This window comes from Nanorana parkeri, unplaced genomic scaffold (genome assembly GCF_000935625.1).
Source record: "Nanorana parkeri isolate BGI_ZX_2015 unplaced genomic scaffold, ASM93562v1 scaffold891, whole genome shotgun sequence".
Classification (NCBI taxonomy): Eukaryota; Metazoa; Chordata; class Amphibia; order Anura; family Dicroglossidae; genus Nanorana; species Nanorana parkeri.
In genome coordinates, this window is record NW_017307159.1 from 204,754 (window position 1) to 217,808 (window position 13,055).

At 48.1% G+C, this 13,055-nt stretch overlaps 1 protein-coding gene across 1 annotated transcript in view; it reads left to right on the forward strand.

Annotated features, from left to right (window-relative positions):
• Nucleotides 1–1,679: 1,679 nt before the first annotated feature.
• TEKT4 (tektin 4) overlaps nt 1,680–13,055 on the forward strand; it is a 33,672-nt gene continuing 22,296 nt past the window's right edge. Inside the window, exons 1-3 of the mRNA XM_018565841.1 lie at nt 1,680–2,307; nt 3,260–3,330; nt 7,515–7,658. Coding sequence (XP_018421343.1) covers nt 1,777–2,307; nt 3,260–3,330; nt 7,515–7,658 — 746 coding nt within the window. The 5' untranslated portion in view covers nt 1,680–1,776. The remainder of the gene's footprint in view (nt 2,308–3,259; nt 3,331–7,514; nt 7,659–13,055) is intronic.

Below are 13,055 nucleotides of genomic sequence, written 5' to 3' on the forward strand. Positions count from 1 at the left end.
ATGTGGGGGACGGCACCTCCCTGAAATGAGAGGGACACCTCCCTGAAATTGCTTCTTTCAGGTTGGGATCCCTGTTACTCGCCACTCGGCTTCCTGATTGCCCTGGAAGCCGGCTACATGTTCCCCTACGGCATTGCCGGTCAGAGGAAATCTTCCTCTGACCGGACGTTACTGTATCGGGGGAGGTATCGGAGCATTTGGGCGAGTACGAGTACTTGCCCAAATACTCGGTATCGGCACCAATACCGATACTAGTATCAGTATTGGTGCATCCCTAGTTTATAGATAATAAAGGGGAATGATACCATTATTTTTTTTTTAGTCATTGTAGAATCTTCTTCCTGAAAAGTTCCCTGGAGGACGCAGGAGGAGTAATGCTAACTTTTTTTTTTTTAGTGGAACTCGCCTCATCGGATATACTTCTGGGTGTGTCAGATTCCTAGGTAGCCCCTCGTGCTCTGGGGTTCCTATAACCGGCCGCTCTTTCCTCCACAATTGTGTACAGGGGAAGTAAAGTGAGCACAGGCTTTAAATTTGGTTCCAATGTTTCACTTTTTACGTTTTAATGACTCTTATGGACCATCCAACATCTATGTGTTCCATGTGCCCCAGACCTCCACCAGAGGCAGATGCCTGATGGGACCTGTAGTATCATCACACCTGGAGGGCCAGTGTTTGCCTTCCCCTGCCCTCTCTCTTGCCTACCCCTGCCTAGGGCAGGGGTAGGCAAACCTCTAGCCCAAACCCCTCCCCCTTGTGATGATTCTACAAGCCCCATAACGCATCTGGGAGTCATGCCTGTGGCCATCAGGGTGTTCCAATACCTAATTGGAGTTGTAGTTGCACCACAGCTGGAGTTTGCCTACCCCTGCCCACCGCCATTACTGTTCCTCATAGTGATATAGGGAAAGCAGTCACGGAGCGTGGTGTGGGTGTGTCACACCCAGAAGGGTCCATGTACTTGTCTGTGGTGCTCAAACATGCATTATGTCATGCGTTAATGTGCACTGCATTGGGACGGCCCAGTAAAATAAATGGGCTGCTCATGCGCCCTTATGAGCACTACTGTGCTATGACGCTGGTCCTCTGGGGTGCCATTTAACCACGCAGGAACGCATGTATGTGCGTGCTATAACATGAGCGGTACCATGATGCATAAGTCTAAACGAGGCTTGAAGATTCTTCGGGCAGCTTTGCTCTGCAGGGGAGTCCAGGAACAGGCATCAGAACAAGTGTAGACCAGGGGTAGGCAGCCTGTGGCTGTTGTGGTACTACAAGTCCCATGAGGCATTTCAAAAATCTGACAGCCACAGGCATGACTCCGAGGCAGATGCATGATGGGATTTGTATTTTCACCACAGCTGGAGGGCCAAGGTTGCCTACCCCTTGACAGAACCCCCTAGTCCGACCACTATACTCTTCCTGCACCCCTTTATTTCCATTCCTGCTCGTATTACCTTTATATCACAGAAGCTGTGACATATACACACTTTGCGCCCGTTATTTCCCCTCCTGTCATATCGAACGGTGAGGCAGCGCTACACATGGGCTCAGAATATGGGCGGGAATAAGCTTTGCCGAATTCTGATTGGCTAGTGTTCATTCGTTCTGCTCATTATTCAAGGGAGGCGTGCACCAAGCTTTCTTATTGGTTCCCTGTCACAGCAGAGAAAAACCCCGCCTTCTGATTGCCAGCCTGGTCTCTTAGCAACGAGACGCCTCTCTTCCATGTAGTTTACACGGTTGCCATAGTGACAGGGAAGCAAATTGCCAACCATGTCGGCTCAGGTGCTCGTCTCCCGTCCGCTGGCTCCTCAGAGCATCCCCGCAGTCAGCCTGCCGGTCCGCACGGTGGAGGCGCCCTATAACACCGGGGAGAGCTCCTCGTCTGGCCTGGCCACCGCCGGCTTCCGCACCGCCAAGTACCTGCTGGAGGAGTGGCAGCAGGACGGCTACACGACCTTCTACCAGGCGTTCAGCGACCGGGACTCCTCGGAGAAGAACCGCATTGAGGCCAAGCAGCTGGCGGCGGAATGCGAGGCCCGGGCACAGCGCAGCCAGGCGGACTCCACCAAGAAGCTGGGCGAGAGGCTGCTGGACATCCACTTCTGGCGATCCGAGCTGGAGAGGGAGATCCGCGATGTCACCGCGGAGACCGACCTCCTCCTGCAATGCAAGAACCGCCTGCAGAGGGCGCTGGACGCCACTCGCATCCCCTTCACCATCGCCACAGACAACCTGCTGTGCAGAGAGCGCAGAGTGGGGGCGGAGCTGGTGCGGGACGGGGTGGAGGTAGAGCTGATCAAGGTAAGAAGGGAGGAGCTTATCAGGGGCCAGGGCTGTGGGGGGTGTAGCTTTTCAAGGTATGAGGGGAGGAGCTTATCAAGTGGCATATCTGTGGGTGGAGCTGTTCAAGGTACCCGGGAATAAGGCAAAGGGGCTGTTCAAGGTATGAGAGGAGAAGGGAGGGGCTTATCAAGGGGCAGGGCTGGGAGTGGATCTGTTCAAGGTTCCTGGGAATAAGGGAAGAGTTTATCAAGGGATGGAGAAGGAGCTTATCAAGGGGCAGCATTAGAGGAGGAGGGAGCTTATCAAAGGGCAGCAATGAGAGAGGAGCTTATCAAGGGACAGCACTGGGGGTGAAGCTTATCAAGGGGCAGCACTTGGGTAGGAGCTTATCAAGGGATGGAATTTGGGTGGTGCATATCAAGGAGCAAAACCGGAGAAGTTAAGGGGGCTTGATAAAGCACAGCACTGGGGGAGCTGATCAAGACATAGCACTGGGGGTGGAGCTTATCATGACATATCAATGGGGGGTGGAGCTTATCATGGTGAAGCTTTTCAAGGGCTGGGGAATGGTTTATAAAGTTATATGATGGGGGTGGAGCTTATTATGGTACACTGAGTGGAGGAGGAGCTTAAATCCCACCTCTGGCCTCCATGCTCCACCCTCTCAGTGCTCCTCCTTAAAGGTCCCCTGCATGCATTTTATGCTGCTTGTTCATTTTGTCCTGCTGACTTGGTTTAAATTCGATCTGTGGGTGGCCCTGCTGTCACCACCTTGCTTCACAAAAGTTAATCTGGAAAATTGTTGGCCAGGCAGCCAATCAGCGACACTCACTGTTTGTGTATACTGACAGCATAGAGCACTGGCTGTCAGAATACAATAGCCTGCAGGCCATGGACCAATATGCCCATACACATTAGCATGTCATTGACCGCTGTGGATCTGAATAATCTGCATTTCCTTTATCTCTAGGAAGCGGAGCTTATTAGGAATATTCAGGAACTCCTGAAGAGGACTCTGGAGCAAACCATCCAGCAGATAAGGTAGAGATAACAATGGTAGAATCCATCCACCAAACCACATACAGCACACACTCACTGCCACCATTCTCATCATACATGTGGATCAGAACTGAGAGGAAAAGGATTCTATCAGATAAAGTAACACACACTTTAATATTCAATGTGATCGTACATATTATAGTCTTGGGGGTTGATATGTGCAGGGCCATTCACCCTGCAAATATCTGTGAATATTCGTCCTGTGTGAATATATGCACAGATGAACATTCTTTAGTTTTTCCTTTACCAGAGTAATTACATTTGAATGTTCTGATTGCAATATCACATTATGGCCACTAGATGGAGTGTAGGAGCATGGAACATAAAGGCCTATTTCCTATACTCCCTTAGCGCCATCTAGTGGCCATAATGCAATATTACAATCATAACATTCAAATTTAAAGCAGAACTCCAGGCACAAATGTTCTTAATGACATTGGGTCACCCTACCTCAGGCATGGTACTGTTGAACCAAGTGTGTATTGGACTGATAGAGTGAACTTTGTGTAACAGTACCAAGCCCTGAAATAGGTGGACCATTTGAAACGTCCAAAACGCGTTGGCTTTTAATGATCATGAGCTGCCCTGCTCTGATGATTAATGATTTGATGACTATTCATTAAGAAGCAGCAGGAGAGGTGAAACATAGCACAGATTCGCAAAATGAATGAAGCAGAAGCAGGGAGATTCTTGCACTGTAGGCCCTGAGGTGCAGCTTCCTCTCCAGCAAGGAGAACAGTGACCAGCATATTAATGACATCACCAAATCTCCTGAGACTAGCAGTCAGAGGCAGCAGTGCCTTAGATCTCACACTGCAGATATACAGCTTTGGGGCTGCACAGGAGCACCTAGGCACCCTCACATGTCACATTTCTAGATGTCCCCTATAGCATAGCAGATCTTTACTTTCTGAGATCAGGTTCACTTTAATGGAAGCAAAAGAGTTCTTACTATGTTCCCATTAAGTGCTTTACACTGGCAGCACCCAGTGCTACCAATACCTCCCACTGCTCTGCTCTGTCCACATCTGAGTTTGCACACAAAGTGGATTTATATCCTTGGCAGTGGCGTCACAAGGGGGGTGCGGGCCGCACCTGGGTGACACCAAAATGACTGGCAGTCGTTTTGGTGTCACCCCCTCTAAAAAGTCGGGCACTCGGCCATGGACTGAGAGCCCGACAGTTATAGGGGAGAGAGGAGGAGACCCGGCGGGATGAGGTATGCCGTCCCCCCCTCCTCTTTCTGCTGGTGTCCATCACCAAGATGGCCGCCGGCAGGCGTCAATTAGATGGGTGCACATGCGCGATGACATCATCGTGCATGCACGTGGTGATGTCACGCGCATGTGAGACGACAGGGGTGACCCAATCAGCTTCTCTCTTCAGTTTGCTCAGGTAAGATTTGAAAATGAAAGAGAGAAGCTGATTGGCTGCAGTGCAAATCTGCTCCAGTTTTGATAAATTCCCCCCGATCTGTTTTGAGAAGATATTTTGGCAGATTTTTGGTTTATTTTTAGCCCCCCCCAACACAGCCGTAAAGACCTTCCTGTCTGTTATCGGCCCAAGAAGCGTAAGGACAATTCACCCGTGTAACACCGGCCGTGGCGACTCGTTCACACATTTTGGATTTATTTACGGCGAGCCGGGTATCAGACAGCTGTCAGTAGTTGTGAAAGCCGGCAAAGAAGATGGTTTGATGTTGTGTGCCATCGGCTTTCCATACAGGAGAGGTGGTCAGAGGTCAGAGGTCACCAGAGAGGAACAGCCGGCTGATTGGCAGCTTGACAATCGCAAGCGTCTACAGAAGGCTGTCGGGCTTTAGAGAGACTCATCATCTAAAGGAGCTTTACACTTCTATGTTTGAATTCTATTCTAGGTCATGTGGGAAGGCAGTACAGGGAATAGGGAAAGAAGACAGATAACAAGTGAGGACTACGGTGGAGATAAGGATGTGGATGGGGATCACACTAATGAGGGAGAATATGCACTTTCACAATAGTATGTTATATTAATATAGAGAGAGCTTGGTAATGCAGAAATATCAGAGAATACGGAACTATAATTATCACCAAGGCTGGACAGGGTGACAGTCTAAACCAGTCCTAAATTCAGCTACTGTTTGATGCAAAAGCCTCATAAAGTCAATGAAAAAAAATCCATTTAGCTCCCCTGACTGAGCCAAACTCTACTTAATTTGCGTCTCACAGGCTCCCCCTCCCAGACACTGCAGCTCACAGTTGGAGGTTTCCAGCAGCAGAGGCAGTGCTGTCAATCAGGAAAGCAGTGGGCGGGACTAGGCGTGACCAGGTGCTGATTGACAAGCTACAGGCTTGTCAATCAGCAGTGACAATGCTGATACCCACACCCCCTGCAACACCTTCTCCTTTCACTATAATGCAAGCAGGAAGAGCCTACGTGAGGGTGACAACTCTGCTTTGAATTTAAGAGCAGTGCAGCATCATTGTCACCCCATCACAGGAAGTTCTGTACTTCACTAACAGGGCCAACAGTTATTTGTGGGACTTTGCAGGAGGACTAAGGGGCAACTGTAAGCGCAGATTTAGTTACTGTTAAGGAGAACTATGAGGTGAGTGAAAATCACTCATCCTTATAGTTGGAGCCGACGTGTGACAATGAAACTGTCACACGTCGGCTCAATAGATCAGGAAGTGAGTGAACACATACCGTCCCTCGCTCACTACTCAATCATCTCCGGGCAGTACTGTCAGTCACCGCTCCCCGCAGGGATTCCCCCCCTCCCGCTCCGATCCTCCAGCGCTGACTGGAGGAATGGACAGGGGAGTGGGTGGGCACAGCTGGCTCTGATAGGCAGAGCCTGCTGTCACTCACACAGCTGGGTGGATCCAGACAGTAATGTCGGGATCCGTTCCGGCTGCGGCGGTCTCAGTATACCGTGAGCTGTAGCTCGCGATATACTGAGCTTTGGGTCACAGGAGGACGCTAGTATATGTCCTCCCGTGCAGGGCCGGATTTACTTGCCCTGCCGCCCCAAGGCCAGGTTCCGCATTACGCCCCCCCCGCCCCGTGGCAACCAGATGGCAGGGCGGCGGGGTTAGTTTAAATTTTTTTTTACTGTTTATTTTTTTTAACTTTCTTATCACTTTTTATTTTTACCTGCAGTGAGAAGAGACTTGGCGGCGGAGCCCGGAGGACGGAACCAAAGTAAAGAGGTAAGTGCAGGGGGAGGCTGCACACTCGCCGAGTTCACATGTAAACGGACAATCGGCTGCCTCACTCTACATTTAGTCCTTCTTGTGCAAAGCAGGACTGAATGTACAGAGGGCAACTTCCCCACAAGGACACCGCTGCCGCCCCTCTGTGCCCTGCCGCCCCGAGGCCGGGCCTTGGTGGCCTTTTGGGGAATCCCAAGAGAACTATGGGGAAAAACACTTACCCCATAGTTCTCTTTTAAGTGCCGCAATACATATATACATAATGGTGGCCTATGTGTCTACTTCAAAGGGTATCTAAGGTGAAAAGCTGAAAATAAATCTGTATTGAGTTTCCATAAGTTCTCCCCCGCTCCTAATAACTAGATCCACCTAGAAGTCTGTAAATTTACTTATTGAAGATGCCCATAGGATGGACTTCTCAATGTGTAGTGTGTAGCACTACCCTCTGTCAAGTTTATATTGCAGCCTTAGTCCTATTTAGGCACATTCACCCCTCTATATTTACTGGTGATCATTGACGCCAAGAAAGAAAGTGAGGGGACTTTCAATACTTTAGGGTTGTCCCTAGAATAAGAGGTAAGGGGAAATCCTGCAATGAGGACAACTGTTCCGGGGACTACTGTCCAAGAGGGAAATTCCCCTTACTTCCTCTAACTTCCTGTTGTGTCTCTGGGACAGGAAGTAAAGGGAAGTTTCCCTTATAATATACAGACAATAACAAAAATGCCAGCAAGGCTTCCCTACCCTATCCAAAACTCAAACAATGTCTGGGCTACACATTCACTTTAATGCAGAATTCACTAGCCAACCAGTCCAATAGTGGAGGCCGTTTATGTCATAAAAAAGGAGAGAGCTGCAGAGGTTAGCTGTCACTTTTAGGGGCAGGGCGGTAATTATTGTTATCTCCGAACCTGTACTCAGTCGGGGAGGAATCTTGGCTCTTTAGCTGTGTCGATATTTGTGTCTCCTCAGGATGAACAGAGATGCCAAGGAGAAGCTGGAGATGGACTGGTCAGACAAGGTGGAGGCGTACGACACGGATGATAAGTGCGGAAGATACAACAATCAAAGTACTGAGATCCAGTTTCATCACAATTCCTCCAAATTAGAAGACAAGTAAGAACAAGACGTGTGTGATGTATAACAAGGGCCCCACATGGTGGTCATATGTGGAAAGATTCATAATACATAAGGCTCTTCTTGTGTATGAAGCGCAAATGCTGGGATGTACTGTTCAGGACCGGGGAAGGTTTTGCCCAATTCTCTAATGATCAAGCTGAGATACATGGATATAGTCCATTGGCCATAGTCCAGCAGCGCACAAATTTCCTTTCAGCAGACTGTTTTCACCTGATTTAAAAATGGCCGCTAGATGTCAGTATAACCTCACTGCATGCGTGGTATGCACTTTCTACAGGCGTTTTGCCATTTAGGAAGAGATAATATTCATTGCTTTTCCGGATTCCACGGGAGGTGCAGGAGGTCAAACTAAATGAGATCGTGAGGCTGGGTTCACACCTAGGCGTATCGAATATGTGCGTTTGTCGCGCGATTCGTGGTAAAAAACTGTGCGACAAACGCGCGTTTCCGAGGGCTACTTGGCTGTATCCCAATGGAAACACGCAACAAAAACGCCCCAAAGAAGCTCCTGTACTTCTTTGGGCGTAGGGCGTTTTGTAGCACGTTCTTACGGCCTGTAATACGCCCAGGTGTGAACCATACCCATAGGAGATAATGGGATTTCGGTGTTTGAGCGTTTTGCAGAGCGTAGGAACGCGCTACAAAACGCCCAGGTGTGAACCAGGCCTGAGACTTAAATTATGTTCATAGTAAAGGTTGCTGCAGAAAGGTATTTTCTTCTATTATAGTTACTGATATGACATTGGAATGTTTTTTTATGGATCATTTTAAAACCGTATTAAAGGGCCAGACGCTCATAATTCATGTTAAAAACACTTTTGAGGAGGAAAAATAAATCCTTATTTACATACATTACAAGGTTTTTATGAAACTTCATAGATTCTTACCTTGCTCTGTAGATACTGAGGCAGGTCCTTGCAGTAACTTTCACCTTTCTGAGTAGGAGTGTCTGCCTGCTGTTGTCACATGATCACTCCCGGTGTGGTAAGAAGAAGAACATTGCTTCCTTAGCATCCCTGTAGACACCCTGTTTCCCCGAAAATAAGACCTACCCCGATAATAAGACCTAGTACTATTTTTGGGAATTGCTAAAATATAAGACCTACCCTGAAAATAAGACCTAGTTGTGACCATTCCCAGGGCCGGTGGTGGCATAAGGGGGAATGAAGCCAGCGCTAGAGGAAGCGAGGCGGCAGCGCAGGGAGCAGAGCCGCATAAGCCGATGCCTCCTCTATAGCGCCGGCTCCTGTCACAGGCGGAGTGATACCGAATGCACTCCGCCTGTGAGGAATCGATAGTGAAAGTGCGCTTTCGCTCATTCTGGCCAGCGATTGGTTAGCAAATTGCTCTTGGAAAGGTACAGCACCCTTGATTGCCCTGATCACCATATTTTTGTACATGAATACATGTAGACTTTTCTACATGAATAAGTGTGGATTGTTGTACATTAAAAAAAATTAAAAAAAATAAGACCTACCCCGAAAATAAGACCTAGTGTGTTTTTTTGAGCCAAAAAAAAATATAAGACAGTGACTTATTTTCGGGGAAACACGGTATAGGACTCATGTAACATACAGTATGTTATCCAATACAATGATTAGGTTTTGGAATGTCGTCTTTGCTCAATAATAAATGTTTTCAGGCACATCCCCTATCAGAGCGATGCAGTCAGTAAAGCTCATGCGTCCTGCTGATTGGAGAGCTCTGAGCAGGGGGTGTGTCTGACCTCTGCAGAGAGACCACTGCTTCCACACAGAGAGCAAGGGTCCTTCTGTGCAGCATGCTGGCAGGGGACAGGCGTTTCTACTCGGAATGTGGATGCTTTCTAAACCAAACTGTAGTACTTTGCACACCTTTAGTTTGGATGCATATACAGTACCTTTAGCTCATTTAAACTGAAAGTTGAATGTGTTTTAGGTGAGGGCAGTCTGTAAACTCACCAGCTAGGTTTCTAATGTTATCCAGAAACATTGAAAGTGTTCTAAAGGCAGACAATCCAGTCATCTATCTCACCAGGGACTCCACTTCCTGCGGGAACTTCTAATTGGGATTGCATGTGTCATTATGTCATGTGGAGGAAGCTTGGCAAACTTGGTAGGGAGCCAGTAAATCTGTGGGAACGGTGGGAATGCCATACACATTGACCAAGCCATATGTGTGACAGCTTCTTGGCCCAGAAGGGCTAAAACTTGAGACCCTGGCAGCTAGTTGGTAGCACAGGGTACTGGGGGCCCAAAAACCTTTTAGATCCTCCATATTACTGAGCTGTTAGGTGGGGTCAGGCATACCCTGATATACATTCTAGCAGAGCAGCTGGGAGTATATTTTTAAATAATTCACAGAGCAGTTCATCCTACGAAACTTCGTGAACATTCAAGCTGTGTGAGTGGAGGCAAAAATGAACATTCTTAGTATATTCGAATGCAATATCAGGAGAATACTGCTTTGTGGTGTCTAGATAGAGCTGAGAAGCAAAAGAAAGAAAGAATGAATGTTAAGTCTGTGTAAGTAGGCAAAAACGAACCTTCGTAATATAACTTGTCTTTCCAAGTTGAATGTAATCTAACAAAAATACTCAGTTATGGCCACTAGATGGAGCTGGGGAGATTCATATGCTCCTCATCTCCATCTAGTGGCCATAATGTGGTATTTTCCTGATATTACACTTGACTTGGAAAGAATATATGCTTATCACGTACCTGACTGGAGACTCAGCTGAGAAGGGGGCTGCCCGTGCACCTCTTGTCAGACACCTCTGGAAGTAGTGACAAGGGATGTAAGGACACAGCGAAGCACAGGTGCCGATACTGGGGACTGCCTGGTTCTTGAGGAGGCGCTTGAGTGCTTTGGACCAGCTGGTGAATCGGCAGGACCAAATGACACCGGGACCTCTTGAAACCAGGCAATGGGTATGAGGCCAAGGAAGCCCTGGCAGGATGTCGTTGCTCAGGATGCTGATGGAGCGATCCACCAAGTGGCAGACCAGGAGGGGAGTCAGATTTAAGCCGAGGCCATACACAGGGAGCCGAATCTTGAGGTGCCGAATCACAGATCAGGAGCAGGGTCAGGAAACGTAAGCCAGGGTCATACCCAGCAGATCACAGAGCAGAGGTACCGAATCAGGAGGAGGCGGAGTCAAATGGTCACAAGCCAGGTTCATACACAGAAAGTCAGGATACAAGAACAGAGTACAGGGCCCACAGGGACAAGCTGAAGACCACTCAGCAACTTGGTCATGGCTTCATGTCTGTTTAAATAGGATAGTGTGCACGCTAATGAACATGCACCTGTACGCTAACGAGCACGTTTCTGCACGATCACGTACGCGCGCTATTGCGCATAAACATTCCCGCACGCACGCATTCACGTGCTAAAGCGCGTTTTCCAGGAACTTTGGGCAATGGATTGCATACTTGTGCACGTGCATGTTTTTGAGCAGGAGTCCATCTGCAGGTAAGTCTCTTACAATGCTAAGAGCGTATGTGTTTGCCTCCTTGCATACAGAGCGAACGTTCACGGAGTTTCCCAAGACAAATGGCTCCGCGAACTGTTTATAAAGACACCCCCTGGTGTTCCCAGAACTTCATGTCACGGGCAAGCCAACAGATTTTGGTGCTGAGTTTCCAGCTACACTGTATGCCTAGATGTAAACCCTTGGAGCGGGGAGGTTGGGTTTACCGTATGCATATCATCACCTCGTCTTCTGATTTGAGTATAGCGCAATAAATTCAAGGAAATTGCAATTAAGACAATTGCGTGCAGTTAGTAGCTCTGGACTCTCAGCCCACGGCAGTAACAGGCTAACGAGCTGCCGCAGACTTGCTCTTTCCCGATCCTATCCCGCTAATGCATTATTAATGGTTGTCTCTTTATCACACTTTAAAACACATTAGTATTTCTAAAGCATCCAGGTGTACCTTCCTTTAGGGGATGTTGCCTTCTCCTCCATTAAATGATAAGCAGAACGCCATTCGGCTTCCACTGCTCACATAGTGAAACGTGAACCCATCACTCAGCCCCCCATTATCAGAACGGCATCGGCTTTAATGCAGATATGTAGGATCGCTTCCGGCATCTCTGCGCCTATCAACAAAACAGGTTCCTCTCTTTGGACCTGGGATGATAATTGTATTTACTGCACATTCATTGCAGAGTTTCATTTGGTAATTGACTGTCCCCATATGAATTTCACTAAAGCTTAGACAGCCGACAATGAATCACTTTATTAATTAACATGAAGATAAAAGTTTAAGCGTCATTGTAAAAAGCCAACATAAATGACAGGGTGAAGGGGAAGGCACCAGGGTGTAATTAATAAGAGCCCCGCTGGTCTTGTTACTAAGATATGAATGTCAGATTCACCAAATATTCACCGACCAATCTTTGTCTAATTTATGGAGTACATTCAGACTGTGATGAGGAAGCGAAGGGAAGGTAACTCTAAGCTGCTGTTGGGGCCGCCATTATTTCAACGGCAATCTTCCCATAAGATTATATCTGCATGTAAATGTATGGTAGGCATGTTATTTACATGTTAAAGCCTCCGTTGTGTAGCCCGGCATTTGTTAACCAGTCAAGGCACCCTTTAAAAGTATGCACAATCTTGAGGCACCCCAGTCTAAATGTAAAAAACGGTGTGTGGCCTCTTTAAAACCCATAACAGACCCTTATCCTAGATAGCAGTATGGTATTGATATTAAAGGGGGGGACCTCACACAAACACAAAATATAATGGGTTTCCCCCTTCACATCAGAGTTCCCCTTTCAAATTGGGAGCCCCCTTTACACCAGAGTCCCCCTTTCATATCAGGAGCCCCCTTCACATCAGTCTGTCTCCATTTCAGATCGGGAGCCCCCTTCACATCAGAGTTTCCCTTTCAGATGTGGAGCTCCCCTTCACATAAGAGTCCCATTTCATATCAGGAGCCCCCTCCACATCAGTTTCCCCTTTCACATCAGGAGCCCCCTTCACACGAGTCTCCGTTTCAGATTGGGAGCCCCCCCCCCCTTCAAATCAGAGTCCCCCTCACATCAGCCCCCCTTCACATCAGAATTCCCCTTTCATATCAGGACCCCCCCTTCACATCAGAAGCTCTATTTCACATTAGAGTCCCCCCTCTCATACTGGGAGCCCCCTTTTTTTCATATCAGGAGCCCTCTTCACATCAGAGTCCCCCTTTCAAATTGGGAGCCCCCATTCACATTAAAGTTCCTTTTCAAATCAGGAGCCCCCCATCACATCAGAAACCTCCTTTCCATATCAGGAGCCCTCTTCACATCAGAAGCCCCCTTAACACCAGAGTCCCGCCCTTATATCAGAGTCCCCCCCCCCCCCCTTTTTACATAAGAAGACTCTAATGTGCTCAACCGCAC